Here is a 22356-nt window from a genome sequence, read left to right as displayed (position 1 = left end):
CACGAAGAAAAGAAGAAGATAGGGATATATAATTTTTTAAATTTTAAAAGTGTCTTAAAAGTTTTAAAATTTATAAAACACCCATGATAGTTAAGTCAAAGGAATTTGAGCACCAAAATAAAAGGAAAAGAATGAAAAGAAAAGAAAATAGGAAATAGGAGAATCACTAAAAACTTGACTCCAATAAAATTACTAAATAAATAAATAAAAAACTTCTAGGTTTGGTTTATTTTACCAACAATTTCCATTCAATTTCTCATTAACTCGATTGCTAGTAAAAATTACCTACCATATTTTTTCTTAGGAGTATAGTGTGTGCCTTTAATTTGATAAACTTTCTGTACATACTAATTGAATTATGACCATGAAAAGTTCACCAATTTCTACAATATCCAATACGGCTGCAACGTTGTTTTATTGAAAATACTATATAATCTAATATCTACTCATATTAAACAAGTATGTTCCCAATAATACCGATTGAAATGCTGTACAATGAGAAAGACGGTTGAGATCACACCTCACCTTGAACAGCATTGCTTGGCTACAATTGTTCAACAAAATTTATTATGAAAAACTGCTCTAGAATAGACTTTGTAAATTCTTGAAGATTTTGGTAGAAAGAAGGGAGCTGTTGAAGATAGAAATACTTAGGGAAAGTGATTAGACCATATATCATAGAGAAACGAGACAAAGATGTACAGCTCTAAAAGAATTAAGACAACTATGGGAAGTTTCTTAACTTTCTTCAACGGCAGAGAAAGCTAGCTTTTTATAGAGTCCAAATTCACTTCGAGATGACTTCAAACGAAAATCAGACATGTAGAAGGCAATTTTGAACATATGTTGTTAAATTCAAAATTTAAGGTGGAAACGAATTTTATTGCATGTGTAGATTAAGGTCAACTAAAAAAACTTAATGTTGTCTAAATGAATTAAAATTAAAGATAGATCAAGATGATATATTATGATGTCTTTTTCCATTATGTCCCTTAGAACACATGCTATGCACACAATAACAAAAGGGTTGAGTCCAACACTAATGTTTGATCTTATTCCCACTTCATGAATTGCGTTATAAATTTATACGTTTTTCATATAAGAATTTATACTTTATAAAATCTGTATCCGAGTCCTGCTGTTAAAATATCGAAACAATGACGGTTACAAACAGAAACAAATGCATAAAATATGATATGAAGGCCATCCAACCCTTATTTTCTTGACTATAACATTACCTTCTTTAAGCCTTCGAAGGTCATCCAACCCAAGTAATAGATACTTGGTATTCAGAGCTACAAACGAAATGCAAATACATAGTACAAGTTTTGTTTTGGTCATTGATAATACAAATATTAAAACATATTGAACAAATCAAGCATGATGTTTTTAAATTGTGACGCTGTGAAGGACCACAGTCTCAATAGTGAGTCCAGGTCCAAATCCAAAGAGCACACCCCATTCTAAACCATCCCCTGTGGTGTTGAATCCATCCTTGTCTGCAGATTTTCTCATCTCATCAAGAGTAAAGAAGACACAAGCGCTTGACATATTTCCGTACTCACTTAGCACATACCTACTAACACGTAATTTTTCAGGATTTAAAGCCAATTTCTCTTCAACTTTGTCCAAAATCGCACGCCCACCAGGATGCGCAGCCCAGAAAATTGAGTTCCAATCAGAAATGCCAAGAGGCTCAAATGCTTCTTCCAAGATCTTTTCAATGTTCTCTGAGATTAATTCTGGGACATCTTTGAGAAGAAAGAATGTAAGCCCAGCCTCACGAAGATGGCCACCAATAGCATTGGGGCTATCAGGGAGAAAAGTTTGGGAGGCTGAGACCAACTGAAACAAGGGCTGCTCAACTCCAGGAACCGGGTCAGCACCAATTATGACCGCGGCTGCCCCATCTCCGAACAGGGCCTGACCAACAAGACTATCAAAATGCTTATCACTCGGACCCCTGAACGAAATTGCTGTGAGTTCCGAGCAGACGATAAGGACACGGGCACCTTTGTTGTTCTCGGCCAAATCCTTGGCTAGCCGGAGAACCGTCCCTCCAGCATGACAACCTTGTTGGTACATCATGTACCGTTTCACCGATGGCCGGAGGCCCAGTAGCTTGGCCAGCTGATAGTCTGCTCCAGGCATGTCCACGCCACTTAGGGTACAGCAGACAAGATGGGTGATCTTGGACTTGGACTGACCCCATTCCTCTATAGCTTTTTGGGCAGCTACTTTGCCCAGTCTTGGTACTTCATCAACCATCATGTCTTGCCTTGCATCCAGTGAGGGTTCCATAAAAGTACAAATATTGGGATTTTGCCTCAGAATTTCCTCAGTCAGGTACATGTACCGCTTCCTAATCATGGTCTTCTCACCTACGATAAAAAGTAAACATTTTAAAAAAATTGGAATAATTCTAGTTTGCACTCTCCAACTTATACTCTATTCTCACTTTGCATCTTAAAGTTTAATTTATGACATTTTGCGCTCTAACCTCTCATATTTGTCTCATTTAAATCCAATTGATACCATCATTAGCAAAACTAATGGAATTGAGGATCTTGTAATTCAATGATAATGTTTTTTTGACTACTTTCAGAACAATTTTATTATTTTGCATGATCCTCTATTCCATTAATATTGCTAACATTGTTACTGATCAGATTTAAGTGGAGCAAACATGAGAGATTAAGTTACAAAATATTGAAAATTGAAATTTAAAATGTAAAATGAGAGTGATGATATAGGAAAATTGGGTTTCATCTAGTCGGCGCAATGTCTTATTTCCATCAAGAAAGTGCACTTACAAATTTGTCTATTCTATGCTTCTGCAAATGACCGAATCAAGAAATCACCACATCCTGACACGAAAACTTTGACCACAAGGGAAGCAAATTCTGACCTTTAATTCTTAAATGTGAAATTCCACATATCATGCGTCTCAATCAGCAACATAATTTAGCGGCCGAAATATGCAAACACAAAAGTTTTATACAACAAAATAACATGCAAATCTCTATATTACAATTTCAAATATAGCTTCACATATTTTAGTCATTTCTGCGTGTATATGGTACAATAGCAAGCACACACTCGGCAGACCTGGCCCAAACATGTTTCTTTTATCATACAACTTGAGGCTTGTGGAATAAGCCAAAAGCATGAAAATGAGAATTTCTGTTTTGATCAATCGACGTGGAAGCATGTTTATGGAATTATTTCACACACGATTCTCGAATAACAAAGAGAAAGATTCACGATCAAATCTCGAATAATTCACAAGAACCTTAAGGAACTTGAGAGAAAATGATAGAAAAAACCAAAAAAAAATTTGATAATAATTGGCAAAAGTCTAAATAACAAAGTCCTACCACGCCTATATTTATAATAGAGAAGTTCTAAACCAACAAGAAAAAGAAACAAAATTAATAAAGGAAAATGACTAAAATAAGGAGACGACGTCCAATGAATTCCAGATACCTACAAGAATAAGTATGCGAGCTGTGAAAAATTTCAAATGCATTGCTTCTTTCTTGTTTTCTTCATGTGGTCCCTGATAAGTGTATATTTTGTGTTTTAAGTGTTCTTTATTATTTGGTTCTGGTGTGTTCTAGTCATTTTTATAAATAATTTTGGTTTAAGTGAGAAAAAGTGCATTTTTTATCACTTATGGAGTGAATTTTTTATCATATAGAGTGAATTGAGAAGATATTTGAATGATTACTGATGATTTAAAGTGAACATGCAGTATAAAAGTATCATAGTATGAAAAGCAATCAAGTATTAAAAAAGAAATGTTTGACAGCTTTGACAGTTTTTGATATTTTAACTATATTTTGAGCTAAAAGTATTGAATTGAGGTTATTCTGAAGCCATTTTGAAGTTAAGACAAAATCTACATTTCTTATGAAGACATCAAAATTCAGCACATAGTTTTCTTTATTAAAAAGTTGAAATACAGTCAGTCATTTTTGTTGTCAAAAGTTGAAATAGAGTTTTGACTAGTTAGGAATATTTTGGTCATTTTAAAACCTACAGAGCTCCAAATTAAATGATTCTTGATACATTGAAAAGCTAACTCAAAGGACTGCAACTTTCATGTTGTGTACAAGAGTTAATCCAGCCTTCATCATTGAGAAAATATCAGCTGAATTAGTGCAAAAGTAGAGCACAGTTGAAGACTAATTAGAAAAGTGCAAACTTATAAGGGAGGCAATACGCGGGTGAAATACGTGACCTTACAACTGCATATTGACCTTGTACATTCTCAAGAAAGTTGTGCAACTTGTATAGCCAATTGATATATTTTTTTCACAACTTTTTACAACTCAATTCCTGCAAGAATTTTGACTGTAACTATAATGAAGAGTATAGAGACTTGTAGAAGAATATTTTGGGAATCTCAAGAAGTATTTTACATGAAATTTAACAATTCATTTGGAGATTGAATTCATCTATAAATAGGGGGTTTGAACACGTATTTTCACTACTTTGGAAGGCTAGAGACATTACTAAAATATAATATTCACTAATTTTTCTTAGTTCATTAGTATAACATAGTTAGTGACAAGGGTTTATTTTACGTATTTTTAGTGTGTTTTATTAGTTAATTTTGGTTTGATTATTTAGTTTTATAACTAAAATAACTAAGGTTTTGGTAAAGAACTACATTTTATGTTAAAGTGGCTAAACATTGCATTTTATGGATTTTTATGGTAAAAACTTCATATTTTGTAGGTTTAATGATTCAATCATCAAATGAAGTGCATTGAGAAGATGTTTGGATGATTGAAGATGGATTAAAGTGGGGAAAATAAAATATGAAGTGTAAAAGGAAGAAATGCAATTTGAGGACAAAAATCAAGAAAAGTCAGCTTTGACAACTCAGACACATTTTCGTATTTTGACTATATCAGGAGCTACAATGATCGGATCAAGGTGATCTTGGTACCATTTTGAAACTAAGAGATATATCTACATTTGGTATGAAGACATCAAAGTCCAATGCATCCGTTTTCATAGTCCAAAAGTTGAAATACCGAAATTCAACTCAGCTGTCCAAAGTGGAAAACAGAGTTCCGACCAGTGTTTAGTATTTTGATCATATCTCAGTCTACAAAGCTCCGATTTGGATGATTATTGAAGCATTGGAAAGCTAACTCAAATATATACAACGTTGGTGTTTTGTACAAAAGCCAGTTCGGCCTGCATCATGGAGGAAATCGCAGTTGAAGTAAGGACAAAGTGAAAACGCGAGTGCACAAAACGCGAGTTTTAGACGCGTTTTGTAAAGGCGCGTTTTCTGGCCGAAATTCTGCAATTTGCTCAGTCAATTCTCTTGTGTTCATACCACTTTCCAGCTATAAGTTGCAAGAGAATTCGGTGCACATGCTTCAGAAGACAAAAGGGCAGACAAGGTGGCTTATTTTCAAGTCAAAAACATTTGTTATTGACTATCCTAACAAAGTTGAGATTTGGGAATCAAAATGTGGAATTTGACTTGGAAAAATGGAGCTCTTAAGCAGTTTATATGCAGAGACATTTTGGGTGGTCTGAGAAGGGGGAAATATACGGGAGAAGCTTGAGGAGTGCAGAAATGTAGTTCTTCCATTTCCTTAGTGTAGGATAGTGTAGTAAGTGTAGTTCATCCATTCTTGTATAATGGCTAGATTAGGATGAAAATGGAGATGAAGAAAGAGAAGTTGAAGCTCAAGTGACATGGGTTATCTCTTCTCCAACTCTTTATCTTTTGTATTGGATTCTTAAATATAGTTTTTTTTTTTTTTTTTTTATAACAAAATATTCCTCTTACATAATCCTCATTTTTCTAATTGAAGGTATCCCTATTCTGTCCAAACGGATTGCCCCACGAGGCAACCTTGGGAATGTACTGAAGGTGTCATAAATCTCAATTTGTTTATCTGGATGAGATATACCCACATTAGATAAAGCATCAGAAACTGTGTTAGCCTCCCGATAGCAGTGCGTGAATCTAGATGGATCATCTAATAACTGCCAAATCTGGTTGACGTATCTTCGAATTTTCCACGGACATTGAGTACGACGTTGAATGATCCCAATTAAAACCAATGAATCTGATTGTACACATATGTTTCCAAAACCCTTATGTATACAGATCTGAAGACCAATAAGAAGAGCACAAGCCTCTGCACGGAGACATGTAGTTTCTCCCAGATATGCCGAAAAACCAATCATTGGCAATCCAGTGGAATCCCGGAGTATGCCCCCACCTCCACCTATTCCTGGATTACCCTTAGCACATCCATCCGTGTTAAGAGTATACCTCCCTGTCTCTTTGGTTTCCCAGCGGATACCTTGATATACAACTGTACCTCCAGGTGCATTTGACCAATCATACAATTGACAAAAAGATTGTAGTCTTATCAGTTGTTTAAAATGTATTCCTACCATGGATTGGACTTCTGAGAAGATGGCTTGGCGAATGGCTGATGATTGCATCTGGACACCCTCAAACATTGCTTTGTTCCTTGCCTTCCAAATCTGCCAGCAAATTACACTAGGAAGAATACGACAAATAAGCCTTCGTAACTCAGAATCCTGTGAAAACAACCACCAATCTACTATGCGTGCTCGTAGAAAAGATCCTGAGAATTTTATTCCACATAACCCTCCAAAATAATTCCAAAGTAATGACGCAATGTGTCCATTGGAGAATAAATGCTCAATAGACTCCTCAGAAGCCTCAGTGCAGCAAAAGCACTTTGACGGCAAATGGAAACCAAATTTACGAAGCTTATCCGGTGTCGGTATTCTCCTCAGAAGAAGTCTCATCATGAAAAATGAAACTTTCACAGGTATCCGAGGGTGCCAAATGGAAGCAAATACCATAGACGTGGGTCGGGCCTGCCTAATATCCCCAAAAGCTGAGTGTAGAGAGAAATTTCCAGTTGTTGTGGGCATCCAAATGACTTCAGCTATACTTCCTTCTTCTGGGGCCATTTGTTCTGAAATGGAATAAGCAATTTCCTTTGGCAATGTATGGTAAAGCAGGTTCAAATCCCAATGGCCGTTGCTTACGAAGTTTCGGAACGTCAAATTTGGGATAACCGGAACCTTTAGAAACAATGCACCACTCCCCAACCAGTTGTCGTACCAAAAATGACACGCCCCATATTTGGCCACCCATAATATTGAGAGTTCCACTTGTCTGCTCACATTGATCATCCTTCGCCAAATTGCCGAATCCGTTGGCCTGAGTTCTACCTGACAAGGATGCAGACATTTACAATACTTTGCTTTCATGAAGGTTGACCACAGTGATGATTCAGTTCGGAATTTCCACCATAACTTGGAGGAAAAGGCTATGTAGACGTCACATAATCTCCGAAATCCAATTCCCCCTTCCTCAACTGGATAGCACAATTGAGGCCAACTTATCCAATGAAGCTTCGACTCCTCGGGTGAGGATCCCCACAGGAATGCCGAGCATGCCTTTTCTATAGTTTTTAACACCGAACTGGGAATAACTGCAGCTGACATTAGGTGAACTGGTATTGATGATAATACATGCTTGATTAGAATAATTTTTCCTCCAAAGGAAAGTAACCTTGATTTCCAAGACAGAATCCTTGCTAGTATTGCGTGACAAACTTCTCCAAAATAAGATGATTTGCATCTTCCAATGTAGAGCGGAAACCCTAAATAGCGTACTGGAAATGACTTGCGGGCAAACCTAGAAATGCGATCAAGCAGCCGTCGTCTTGCCATTGGTACAGATGGATGAACTATATAACAGCTTTTTTGTACATTTATTAATTGGCCCGAACATCTTTGATAATCATCTAACACTTTCATGATAGCCTTCAGGGAAAATGAGGATCCATTTGCAAAAATAAGAACATCATCCGCAAATGCCAAGTGAGTAATAGACGGGCATCCATATGGAACTTTGAAACCCACAAATCTTGGTTGCATGACAAGATTATTCAGTGCTCTAGATAACACCTCTGCCCCTATAATAAATAATGCTGGTGATAATGGGTCACCCTGACGGAGTCCTCTCGAAGATTTGAAAAAACCATATAAGGATCCATTTATAATGACGGAAAACCAGACATTAGAAATCAGTCGCCAAACCATATCAATGAATCTCTCACCAAAACCGAACCTTCTCAGAACATTGATAATATGACCCCATGCCACTCTGTCATATGCCTTAGACATGTCTAGTTTCATAACCACATTACCACCTCTATTCTTTTTCGCCATACCCGATATCACCTCCTGTGCAAGTAGGAAGTTTTCGGTTATATTACGACCCTTCACAAATCCTGTCTGCTGGGGAGAAATAATTTTTGGCAATATTTCCGCCACTCTGTCTGCCAAGATCCTTGATAATAGCTTGTTGAAGAAGTCACATAGGCTGATGGGTCTAAATTGAGAAAAATCTTGAGGATTTGGCACCTTTGGAATTAGAACAATTGAAGTAGAGGTGATGAAACTTGGAAGTTCTGCTCCACAGAAAAAACTGAGTACCGCCTTGTAGACATCTTGGGCGATGACTGGCCATGCAAAAGTAAAAAATTTTCCCGTGAATCCATCTGGGCCAGCAGCACTTTCTTCATCCATTGCCTTCAGGACTCTAAAAACCTCTTCAATTGAAGGGATTTCTTCCAACTTCACATTATCCTCTCCCGAAATCATAGGTGGAATTAGGTGTAGCATATCTGCAGATGATCCCAAAGAATCCGAGAAAAGTTTAGAGAAATAGGTGGTTGCTTCACTTGCTATATCAGCTTCATTGTCCACCCAAACACCATTGGCTTTTTTGATACGATAAATCATAGCTTGAGCCCGTCTTTGTCTTACTATCGCATGAAAATACTTTGAATTGGTATCTCCCTGTCGAAGCCATTTCACCCTGGCCTTTTGCCTCCAAAATTGTTCTTCAATTGATAATGCATGTCTCAGCTCCGCCTGAGCCTTTTTGAGTTCAATCTGGCACTCCTCGGAATCATCTTGATCTACTACTTCTTCTGCCCGTTGCACCGCCATTTCCGCAGATCGCATATTATCGATCACGTTTCCAAAGTGTTCTTTGTTCCATGTCTGAATAGCTTTTCTTGTTGCTAATAATTTAGAACATAGAGCACGCATCGGAGATCCATTGACATCTTGATTCCAAGCCTGGCTTATCACCTCCAAGAGTTGTGGTTTAGTCGTCCACACATTCAAAAATCGAAATGGACGCGGCTTAGCATCTGATTGAGCAACAAATGAGAGCTTTAACGGTGAATGGTCAGATGGATGTCTAGCCAAGTGAAGGACAGAAATGTTATAAGAAAGATCCAGACATGCCCCGTTGACTAAGAACCTGTCTAACCTCTTTGAAATCCGAGCTCTACTTCGTCGATTGTTTGACCATGTAAAATTGGGTCCTGAGAAGCCAACATCAAATACTCCAGCCTCCTCCATGAAAGACAGAAATTCCACTCCTTCTGTTATAGCAAATGGACGACCTCCCCTTTTTTCATGAGGTGCCACAATAACATTAAAATCACCCCCAATACACCAAGGAAGAAAACTAGGCTTATCAGCTAACAATGAGGACCATAAGTCACGCCGCTCGTCAACTGAGCATTTAGCATGGACAAAGGACATAATTATTGGAGAAGGAATTAGGGGACTTTGTACATGTAGAGAAATATGCTGATCAGAATTACCAACAATCGAGCAAAGGATAGGATTATTGTAGAACACCCAAATATCACTTGAACAATTAACAAGCACGTAATCAAATAATAGACGTAGACGAATGGTCTGTATTTTAGATACGTCTAATTTTGGCTCACAAATCACAACAAATTGGAAATGATGTGTCCGTACTAAATTGATTAATCTTCGTAGATTAGGTGCTTTAGCTACTCCTCTAATATTCCAAAAAATGCCATTAATCATGAGAAAGAACCTGGAATGAGTTGTTGGAAGATGTCTCTGACCGTGAGCGCAAAATTCTGTCGGTTTGCAAATTAGCCCTCAAACCTTTTGTCCTTTTTTGTTTGGGATTACGGTCAGCCACCCCTGATTGATGAATAGTTAAAGAAGGACCTGATGATTCCGGCAAATTTTCTTGTGGGACACCCGGTCTGGGAGACAAATTTCCTGCAACAGTTGGTGAATATAGTTAATATGCAAGTTCTGGAATTTATGTCTATTATGTGTTTCTAAAGTTTATGCCTTGGGTTTGGTTGAACTTTCTATGATTGTTAGTGTTTATCATTTGGCTATTTAACTGCTATGATTTGAGCAAGTTATTTAGCACTTTGGCTCTTTAAATCATGATTAATCTGGTACCATTAATTCTGATTATCTAAGGTGTTATTTCTGCAATGAAAATTGAGATTTAACATTAGTTCAAGAAGTGCTAAACATAGGGAGTACACTCACGAAAGTAGAGGTGCACCTATGTGGTTTTTAGTGATTCATTTCATGTAATTTCATTGAAGAAATGAACTTGTAACTAATTTCATAACCATGAGAATAGGTATGGATTAGTTATAAGTATAATTGATTCACTACGAAAGTAGGATTCAAATGCATAAGGAAATTACACCATAATTAGCCTAGATGTAGTATTCAATGATCCAAATATAGCACTTGCATGAGTAGTTAGGGATACCACAACCTAAGGAGCTTTCATTTGTCATTTTGTATAATTTCAGTAGGTTAAATTTGTTATAATTTATTGATAGTCTAAATAATAGAGAAGCTTTAGTAATACCGGTAATTGTTCACTCTTCCTTGTGGGATCGACCCGATATATACCCTAAACTACTAGTTGATCTGTATACTTGCAGTGAACGGGTGTAATTCGGTATTTTTTAGCTTGCACGTATGTAAAATACCCGTCAGTTAGTGTAGTTTATCTATCTTGTACGTGTAGTTAGATTTGGATAAAGAATTAAGGAGAACTTATGTGACAAGGGTGACTTCTCTCTTATCACTTTCTCTTTTGTATTTGAGTTTATATTTAGCTATAATACAAGTATGGTCTCTTCTTTCATTCTCTTCATGTTTTGCTAAAGTTTATGCTTAGAATTATAGATAAACTTTCTATATTTTGTTAGTGATATTGACTTGGTTATTTGATGATATTATTTTGAACAAATTATTTAGCACTTTTGCTTATCTAATCATGATTAACTGGCTATTAATTGTGATAATCTTAAAGGTGTTAAGCTTACAATAAAAATTGAGATTTGACACTAGTTCAAGGAGGTGCTAAATCTAGGGAGTATACTCACAAGAGTAGAGGTGTACCTTCATGACTTTAATGGTTTGTTCCATGTAATTTCATAGAAGAAATAAACTTGTAATTAATTTTATAACCACAAGAGTAGGCATGGCTTAACTACAAGTATAGTTGATTCATTACGAGAGTAGATTTCACACACATTAGGTATTTACACCATAACGAGCTAAGATAATAACATTAAATTAATTGGTAATTTCACTTGCAAGAGTATTGAGAAATTCCATAGCTTAAGGAGATTTTTATTATTATTTTTATTACTTTTATTTTATGTTTGCAATGTAGATTTAATCTTTTACATTTGTGGTAGTCTAATAATAAAGGAATTCGAAAACCATCAGTAATTGACAATTTTTCCTGTGAGATCGACACCTAATACCCTGTATTCGATAAACGATTTGTATACTCGTAGAAAATGGGGTATTTAGGTTTTATTAAAATTTAGTACAGGGTAGAATCTCGTCAAGTTTTTGGCCCTGTTGTTAGGAAAGATTTGGTTTAATATTGGTGCTAAGAACAACTTTATTAGTTTAGACATTTTTATTAGTTTTTCTTATTTTCATCGTATCAAGTGTCTTGTTTGTTATGTTCTTGTTGAGTCTTTTATTTTGTGTTTAATATCTTGCTTTTGTTTGGGCCTTTTAAGCTATTCTTCTTAACTAATCTTTCTTTTGAAATTGTTTGAAAGTATTTTTAGGTTATAAGGAAGATAGTAAACAAAAGTGGATAAAAGTTTGAAAGAAGAAAGTTGGGCATTAGACTACAATTTTCAAAACTACAACTATAGAGATAACCAAAGGGGGTACGAAGGTATGTCTTTGGAAGATGGTTTAAGGAGTTTAAAGGTTAAACTTGATTTTATAACATTAAAAATTCAATTGGACACCATTACAAATATGTTTGAATGCAAGAGGAATGTTAATGCTTTCAATTCTAATCATATGAGTTGTGACTTGTGTGAAGGTTATCATGTTACTCATACATATATGCAAGCACAAAATATGGATTATTTTGACGAATTTGAGCATTTCAATCCTTATTTTGATCAATATGGTTCTAATTGGGGTAATTCTTATGCTTGTAATTGGAATAATCAATGTGGATATAATGATTCTCTATATTTTTATGATTATCAATATGAATTTGTCCAATTTGAATCAAAGCCATCTTGGGAGTTAGCTATTGAAAGGTTAGCTAATGTACTTTTGTTTTGGGAATTAGCAATTAAAAGGCTAGCTCATGTGACTTTCGACTGCTTTGATATGCTTGAGGATAGATTAAATGAATTAGCTTCTCACATAGGTAGAATTGAAAATCAATTCTGTTATTTGTGTGAAGTTATTTCTTCTAATCACATGCAAATCGACCTTACTATGAATAGTGGAAAAGTTGTATGTGAAAGTGGATTGCATTTTGATCAAAATAATGGATCTAATTCATGTTTCAATGAGGAATTGTCCATTTCACATAATTATGTCTTTAAAACTAATGTTGAACCTCAAGAGATGAGCATGAATGATTCACATTCAATCCCTCTTGAGAAGTATTTTAGAGAACTAAGTTCTAAGGATATTATCACCCAAGAAGGATATGCCAACGTTCTTTGAAACACTTGAGATAGGTAAGTTTCTTCTATCTCTACTATTATTTGATTATGTGGCCTTTGCTATTGACCACCATTCGTGGATTCACCATGACTTAAAATGGTGGATTAGTCATTAATAAAACCTTCTTGAAAAATGAGGTGAAATAGTCAACCTATTGACTATAAAGAAGCGCTAATTAGGAGGCAATCCAATGTTTTGTGTTACTTTATTTCATTGAAGAGTGTTTTTATGTTTGTTATTTATTTTAAAGTATGTTTGTTATATTTGTGCTTGAGAAAGAAGGCAAAGTCACTTTGTGAGATCAATGAGGCTAAGGAAGATCAAAGAACTCAATCTCTCAATTTGAATAATTATGTTTTTGATGTGTTATAGTGGCTTGGAATGCATGTTTAGATTATTTTAAATATAAGTGAATTGATTATTTTAGCAATAGAGTGACCTAGATTGCATATTCCAAAATGAGGGTTTTGCCCATGAAAGTTGACAAAGTGCAGATTTTCTGCATAAAGTTGCAGAAAATTGAAAATGGGGACCAAAAACACGGCCTTACCGTCATTTTCAGACCGCATTTTAGTGTATCTTCATGCATTCTGGGCAAAATGCAGGTCAAAACGTGACCCAGCCCGTGTTTTATGCTTGTTTTCAAGTTTGTCTATATATGCGACCTCATACCCACGTATTACCCCCGCATATTCAAGTCAACATGTTTAAATGCAAAACACGTCTCATTTTTCTCATACTTCCTCTTCTTCCTCACATACCCAAACACACTAACACACACATTTCACCAAACTTCATTGTCATTCATTTTTCTTAATTAAACAAACGCTTCAAACACCTCATAGAACTAACTCATGGATCCTCAAAATGTCTAAGCTACTATTAAGCTTACAATATGCATATATTTCTCAATCATTGAGAAAAACCTCAGTCTTACTGCCAAGAAAAAACTAGAATAGTTTGTCTTAAATAGTAGGAAAAGTTGTGTTACAATAGGAAAAAAGATTTACCTTTCTTTCGAGAGTTTCAACATGAAACCAATATCATTTGATGGTTTGAGTAAAGTATTCAAGGCCACGTATTTTAAGCATTCTTACACTGTGAAGCATGTAGGAAGATACCAAGTTCTAGGCCAAGTTTTACGTGCAAAATTTCCGCTTAAAAACCAGCTATTTTGCGAGATTTTCTTATAAAAGAAAAAGAAAAAAAAAAGAAATAGAAGTATGAGAAATCAAACAGATTCAAGAGAAAAAGAATAAGGATTTATGCTTACAAATGCGCTTAAACTTTTCTTTAAGCTCAGTCATATGCTCACTCTTAGTGATGCGAAAATAGTAATCCGGATAAGTGCTTTGCTCAACAAAATTTGGTGGTGTAGCGGTTCCAATAGCCAAGATCGTCGCCGGTCCTTCGGCCCGTTGAGCCCTCCTAATTTCCTCGACGGTAACCATATTTGCCCTGAAAGATTTAAGATTGACTAATTGGTACAGAAAATAAGGTAGGTAAACCTAGCACCTGCTAGCTTGCAATGCTAGAAAACTAGAAATGGTGGTCGTGCGAGTCTGCCAAAATATATACTTTATATAGTACTGAAATTGGATAATTTTTTTTTTATGCAAGCCGAGAATCACGTGTATAGGGAACGTTGTATTGTTGATTCTAAATTTTGGTACCTCATTTCGAGTTCCAATTTCCCAGTATAACTCAGAATTTTGGCGTCAGGTTTGGGCTCTGGATTTATCCCTTAAAACAAGTTACAACGTTAGCAGTTGAACGTGCTGATTTTAAGAAATTTACTAGTATTACTTTAATAATTCATGTAGAAGTTGGGGCATACGATTTTTGGCAAGCAACGAGCACTTGGTCTCGTATGACAAAAATTGTGTTTCATTCCAGATTAAGAAACTGCATGATTCTTGTTTTCCCTAGAGTATGTATGAAGCAAATGATTTAAACCAATATTTTACTATGCTAACATTATATTTTAGAATAAAAATATTGGCATTAGGTCAAAGACAACATCATTGAATATTTTTTCTAATACCAGTTTGACACTCAATTACACATGGAGAACCATAAATTCAGACCATGGATTCACTTGTGAACTTGTGGCTTACTGAACAGCCATTTGGCTATTAAATATACAACATCCTCCAAGAAGGGACTCATACATTGGACCCATTTAATTATTTTTTCGTAATAGTAGCGACTGTTAGAATTATAATTAGAAAACAAATTGTGTGTTGATAAAATAGTTCAGTAAACAAGTGCATAAAACCTATATTCATAATTATACAATGTCTGTAAAAATAGAAAATCTAATCTATGTTATGTAAACTATACAATGTAGCGATACAATGTCCAATCAAGGATTTAAAACTAATGTAACGAATACAGACACAAAAAATAACAAATATGAACATTGATATACCAAATGTGGTCATGCCACCCTTAGTTTTTTCTTGTATTTTGTTTCATTTGTTTTTAATACGCAGTTATGTTATATAGGAGGATAACATTCTTTGTAAAGCTTTCACTGATGATTAATAAAAGAATCCCAAAAACAAAAAGGAAAAATTCAAAGACCAGCTGCACATAATTCCATATTTTGGTACCTAGTTTCGAGTTTCAATTTCCCAGTATAAACTCAGAAATTTGGTGTCATATTTGGGCTCAAGATTTATCCACAGTTGGATGTGCTGATTTTCATGAACAATTGATTTAGTAGTATTAATTTAATAATCTAAAATATTTTTTATTATTATTCAAATATCAATATCAAGCTACCGCTCCGGCCACCATTTGTTACTATAGTTGTCTAGACTTGTTCACCATGTCTTTCATGAGCTATCTCCTTCAAGTCCATCTGTTCTTTCAAAGAAAGACCCAGAAAAGAAAACTTTTTTTCCCAAGCATCTGAATTATGTTAATTTTATGGTTCAGTTTCAATTATTAAAGTTTCCTTAGGCACCTTGGAATAAGGACTTGCCCCGTCTGTTATTTTTATTTCTCATGAGAAAATTAGCTCAAGCTTTGGTTTTGAATTATGGTACTGTTGAAGGGGAAAATGAAATAGATTCTATTGATGAATGATGGATAACAGGACCGGGAAAAATGCTCTTTTCATCCACAATATTAAGGTGTTAGTCAATTTCATCCCTAAAATTTCATGTAAAAGTATTTCATCCTCATAATTTTACAATTTTGACCAATTTTGTCCCTAAAATTTATATAGAACACATTTCATCCGCATAGTTTCATTCTACCAATTGAGGACAATTAAATGATTGTTAACCAATTTGGACATAATACCATCATACGTCCCATTAGTAATTGTATTATTAATACTTAATTAGTTATTGAATTAAAATACAAAAATAACAAGTGTTTTTTGATAGGAGACTATCTATTTTTTTTTTTTAATTGTGATATGATTTATTTGAGATAAAACAAGTAGATTGAAAGATAAATAGATGATTGAAAAACATGTATATGATGCAACAAAATAAAATTTTGCAAATAATGTCAATCCAAACCATTCTTTCTTTCGCATTAATATTTTTTTTCCAATTAGTTGTAATGGGGTTGTTTGACATTTTTCTCCAATTGATTATAGTGGGGTTGTTTCTTTTCCACGACTTCATTTTCTTTGAATCATCTTGCTCGATTGTAATTAAGAAAAGAGTAATGGTGGCTAAAAATTTCTTAGATTTTTTTTGGTACTAAAATGAGAAAGTGAATTAAGAAAAGATTTATGAACTTTTTGTTGATCCAATATTTTTTTTACTAATAGGCATGCTATGGTCAAGTGACGATATTCCATTTAAATTGCTTGACAATCCATCAATTATCCTCAATTAGCCAAATTTGTGAAACTATGATGATGAAACATGTTCCCATGAAACTTTAAGGATGAAATTGGTCAAAATTATAAAATTACAAAGATAAAATGTGTTTTGCATGAAATTTTATGGACGACATTGATTAACATCTTAAACATTAGGGATGAAATGTGCAATTTTTCCGGACATGATAGGTGGAAAAATAAGGCAAGTGTCGTTGACGTAATTTCGAGCCATCCAGTTACTGTTTGCTGATACATGGATTCCCATTGGTACCATGTTCATTTAGACTCAAAGCATACCAGATATATGACTCTGCAAGTCTTGGTGAAACCTTTTTTTTTCTGGCAACTTCGCTCAGTCATTCTGATTTGTCGAATTTCAGTACGACCCCACCTTTCCCTATGGCATACCCAATGGTTTGGCGAACCGCCTGTTCAGCTCTCGTCAGGACTCACTCACTAACGTTCTTGAAATAGTCTTTCAAGCCTTGAAGTTAATATAAAAGTTCCATTTCCAACTAGTAATTCAAACTTAATTTACAATCCAAAAGTAAAGCATAGGATTACATTTCCAAAGATTCCAAATACGTCTCATCTACAAAAGTACAAGTACATGAAATTTATACACCCTAGTTCATGCCTACTTGCTCGGGCCTCCACTCCTATAAGGAAAACAAACTAACCGAATGAGCTAAAAGCTTAGTGAAGTACCCAAACAAGCAATCAGGTAGAGAAACCATGAAAGTATGACATTTAACAGTTTGAACACTTTGCACAATAATAAACAGTCATTCAAGAAATAAACATTCATTCATTAGAAGGATACGTGCTCACTTGGAGCCATTCATTCAGTCATTCAGTCACCGACCATTTCCCTTGTTCCTCCGTCATTTGAAAACATTTGCAAGTGAAAACTCCTTGGGTGTTCATGTTATTCATTCATTGATTTCATTGTATTGAATTCACTGACCAGTTCTCCACCAGACTTCGTGGTAATATTCGAGTATACCAAACATTGTCCCAGGGTCACCAGCTGCCCGACCGAGTCTACTTCTAGCTTGAGTCGACTGGCAACGAAGGGCAAGGGTCCAATTCAGCCAAAAGGCTTACATTCATGCACAAGTAGCATTTAATCATTGAAAATTCACTTTTGCTTGAGTCGAGTACGATAAAGTACACACTCGCCTATCGAAAATCCATTTAGCAATCATTGGAAAGCATTTAACATTCCGGTAACATTCACAACATTTCACATTGTCATTTAAAGCATACACATGCAAGGAACACTCACCTTTTAAAGTAAACCAAAGCTAAACGTTCGACTCTGGGTTGTGTTCGCTCCCACCATTAAATCCTAAAAGTAACCAAGACAAGATGTCATGGTCCGATCATTCAAAACTTAGGTTAATAAGGTGCTCACTTTAGCCTTAATCATGAGCCATACGCCTATCTAAAATCGGCCCCTCAAAACACAAAATTCAAAGACAAACTTGAAAGCCAATCGAAGAATGTCCAAGTGCATTCTAGGGCTATGGAGTACACTTGTTTAAGGCCACAAAACTATCCAAAATCACACCAATTAAAGTTTAAGACCTAGAAAAGTTTTCTCAAAATTTTTCAAGTTCCACTCAATTCATTTGACAAAATTTTCCAGCTTTGGCGACATTTTTTGAAAAAATATAACTTGAGTTCCATAGGTCAAAAAAGCACAAAACTTACACCAATAGAAAATAGACTCAAAGTATTAATAGATTTTAGAAGACATCTTCATGAAATTCAACTCGTAAGTTAGTCAAATTTTCAGTTCAAAATCACTACTGTCTCATGTGTAAAACAGAACAGTCATGGTTTTTCAAGAAAATTTGTAAATTTGCTGGTATTTATAGGAGTTGAACGAATCCTTGATTTTTACATGGTTAAAAGATCTGTGGGTCTAGTTTCAAATGCAACAAACGGAACTCAATTTGGATTTTCTACACCAAGATATAACAGATTTTCCAAGACTGCTGAAGGTCTCCTGCGGGAAAATTTTTTAGCAGCACTTCCCCTTATTTTCCCTAATTTTCAGCCATTTTCAAGGTTTCATTCTCACTACAAAACAAACTCAAATCAAGCATATACATACCAGGCCACCAACCCACTAAATCAAGCTTGTACATAGCACATAACCGTCACATACTCAAGTTGGAAAATTAAACCCTAGGCTGGAAAATTCACTATCAAAGCTGGAAATTCACAAACAAGGCTAGAAATTCCTCAAGTAACACCAAAATTGCATGTGTAAGCTGGAAAATCTTTATGGCAGATTTACAACTCCATAGCAAAGCTAGAAATACTCAACAAAAGCTAGAAATAACCAATAAAAACTGAATATAACAGCTCACAACCTAAAACTACAAGATCAGCCACAAAACCTTCTATAAACAAGCCAAAACTCTCACCAAATGCAAGATTAAGGAGATAAAGTAACTCTCAACCAAGAATACCTTCAATCCTCAAGATGAGCAGCAAAATACAGCTTGCTTTCTCCCAAAATAACTCCACTCCAGCCCACTTTTTTTCCTTGTGGTAACTTCCTATGAATTGGTTTTGGATTGGAGGTTGATTTCCTACTAGTTCTAGCTTGGAATCAAGGTGAAATTGGAGAAATTTTTCTTTCTTTTCTTGTCTCTAAGGTTCGGCCAATAGGGGAAGTAAAATGAAGGATGATGGCTGAAATTTGCAAGATAAGGGCTAGAGGTTACATTGGTCAAAGAGTGCCTTGATTGCCAACACTTGGCTTTCCCTCAATTTTCCTTTATTTTGCCTTTTTTCCCCTCTTTTCTAGTCAAGAATTTCGGCTATCCTAAGAAAATAATTAGTGAAAGGAAAAATGAAATAAAACAAGGAGATTAGGGAAAGAAAGTATTGGTTAAGTGGTGTCTTCCATCAGTAACAAACGGCACACTTCGGTTCAAGCCTATTTTCTTAACTTTCTTATACTTTTATTTTAATTTATGGTTCACTAACTTAATCTTAGTACTTTTTAATCAAATACTTCCTCTTACTTACTATCCGCTCTTATCCATCAAATTTAGTGCACAGACCTCACCAATCGATTATACTACACGAATGCACTAAAAACCTAGCTTACTCTAACTTTAAAAGTAAAACTCTCAAATCTATTATTTAATACAACTATGAAGGGAGTAAATTAGTAGTAATGGAATTATAAATTAACTTATTCAAAATAAAAAGAAAATTTTAAGAAAAAATAAACAAATTTTTCAAGTCCTCACACCTCTTTTCTAAGTTTGTAAACTGGCATAAAGGGCATATTTCTTGACATAGATGGGATGAGATTATATGTGATTATTGCACTGACTAGGGAAGGTTAAGGTAAAAGTTACAGCCAACTGAAGGTATTGATTTGATACCGCATTAGTGATTGCTTATTCAAAGTTTAAGTGATGAATTGCCGCTGCGACTTCTGTTAATAGTGCAATGTGCAGTTACTACAATAGCAATGGTAAATGAAGCATATAGAAGGATATAGGTAAATGCAAGTCGAATGGTCGATATAGAGGAATTATTCAAAAAGTTAAGTGTGTCGGAAAAAGTTGGAGGATAATAAATCCTTGAAGCAACAATTATGAGAGCAATAGGTATAACAATAGCTTTTATTTTTGCTTTGTTTAATGATCTAGATTTTTGTAATTCTCTAGGTGTTTGAGGTGGAAAAGGACAAGATTTATTTCTAAATTGTTTTCATAAGAGCCTAATTTACATCAAGCATCAGAAACTGCAAGTGCCACCTACATACAGCTTTTGCTGCCACAGCTAATTTAGCAAATATTTGACTGCAATTTACATACTTTTACTTACATACACTTTTTGAGTGTTTGTATTTTAGTGATGGCATCCCTCCTCATGTACAACAGTACAAGGTTTTTGCCCAAAAAAAAAGTGTTTGCTATCTACTTAATTTCTTCAAATTTATGTATAATTTAGAGAAACTGCACATCTAACAATCTTAACAAATTGTTAGAAAAACCATACCTAATTATTGCACTTTTAAACCTTCGATTCCTGGCTTACTTTTGAGATCTCATTTCCCCTCCTTCCCTTTTCCATAACTACTGGGCCCAATAGTTGTAAAATTAGGTTGTTTTGATTTCAATCCAGTAGAATAACTATTTAGCAAGGACTTTATCATCCTTAATTGGGTAAAATTACGTGACTGCATGGAGGTTGCTTTTTGAGATTGTAAAGACTTCGTGCTCACTTCATTTGTACTTGTTAAAAGAAAAAAAATGAACGAGCACAACTAAAATAGCTTTATAGCGAATTATGTTAGGTTCATGAATAAAGAGTTGTGTCCCACATTTGTTCGAAAGATGGAGAAAGAGTGCTTAATATGTAAGTAAGGACCCAAGACCTAACAACTTAACCTTTTGGGTCAGAGTTGGATTCGTGACTTACATATTGGACTCTTTGGTGGACTCTCTCGAGGTGTTTTCCCAAACAAATTGGTATCAGAGCTTCAGGTTGCGAGACTGGACAATAGAGCAAAGTTCGTGGTTGGATCCTAGTTAACTATTGAGATCAAGTGGATTGGTAGCTATTACTAATTGAATAATTTAATGAGTGGTATCCTTGTTTCAATGGTTTGGCAAAAAGCATTGATGGTGAAGAATGGGAAGTCGAAAAGCATGAAGATACTTGACGGTAAATCTAGGCAGGTGATTCAAGGGTTAAGGAAAAGGTGGAGTCCAATATTGATTTTGGACATGAATCGGTGGAGACTTTCTCACACCTCTAACGGTTGATACTTCATCCCGGTGGATTTTAAATTTTGGTTATGTTCTTTGGGTGGTGTGGCACGTATCCCAAAGAAACAAAGAAATCTAATTTTCATGCGCCAGAAGACTCTGACAGTTATGAATTTTTCGTTTTAGGTGGAGTCTTGGAAACCACACGTAGCGAGACAGTCCTGAAGATGGGAAGAAGTATAGTGATTTTACCACTTGATTACCTTAATGGTTAGGGTTAGAGCTCACAGAAGGGGATTCCGTGTTGCAAGTGGTGGTGACAAAAAATCTTACAAAGGGAGACGGTGAATTGAGGCACCTTCTCGCGAGTCAATAAGAGGTTAGACTCGGGGCAACTACACATATTTGTTTGCCTATTGAATCAATTTGATGTCAGGATTGTATTGATTCGAGTGTGTAATTCGGTACCATATTATTTGATAGTTGAAGACAAATGGTTGCTAAAAGAAATTTTTGCCAAGGTGGAGATTTGTTAGGAAATTGGCTTAATTTTTTTTTAGGTAGAATTCTTGTTTTGTGTGGAAGTAACTAGTTTCCTAATTGATTTTAGTTACTTGAAATAGTAGCCAAAAAAATATTCTATTCAGTTTAGGATTAGAAGTTATTTCCTATTCTGTACAAGTCTAGAAATTAGAATTGATTTCCTATTGTTATTTGGGTTTTGGCCAAATAATGGTCACTATAAATAGATTGGTTGGCATACTACACAAGAGGCACACAAGGACACACAAGAGGGTATCATGTAGCCTTATACATGGGGTGAGAGAGGGCTCTTGGGAGATGAGAGACGGTATA

General features: G+C 35.1%; 1 protein-coding gene across 1 annotated transcript; it reads right to left on the bottom strand.

Moving 5' to 3' along the window:
- Positions 1-1389: 1389 nt before the first annotated feature.
- On the bottom strand, positions 1390-14357 carry LOC113770095 (chalcone synthase 2-like). The gene is made up of 2 exons (XM_027314452.1): positions 14180-14357; positions 1390-2381 (listed from the first exon to the last, which is right to left on the bottom strand). The coding sequence occupies exons 1-2, from the start codon at positions 14355-14357 to the stop codon at positions 1390-1392; spliced, it is 1170 nt and encodes a 389-aa protein (XP_027170253.1).
- Positions 14358-22356: the final 7999 nt, after the last annotated feature.

This window comes from Coffea eugenioides, chromosome 5, assembly GCF_003713205.1.
Source record: "Coffea eugenioides isolate CCC68of chromosome 5, Ceug_1.0, whole genome shotgun sequence".
Classification (NCBI taxonomy): domain Eukaryota; kingdom Viridiplantae; phylum Streptophyta; class Magnoliopsida; order Gentianales; family Rubiaceae; genus Coffea; species Coffea eugenioides.
The sequence above is the reverse complement of the archived record's forward strand: the minus strand, read 5'-3'. Positions and strand labels throughout refer to the sequence as shown.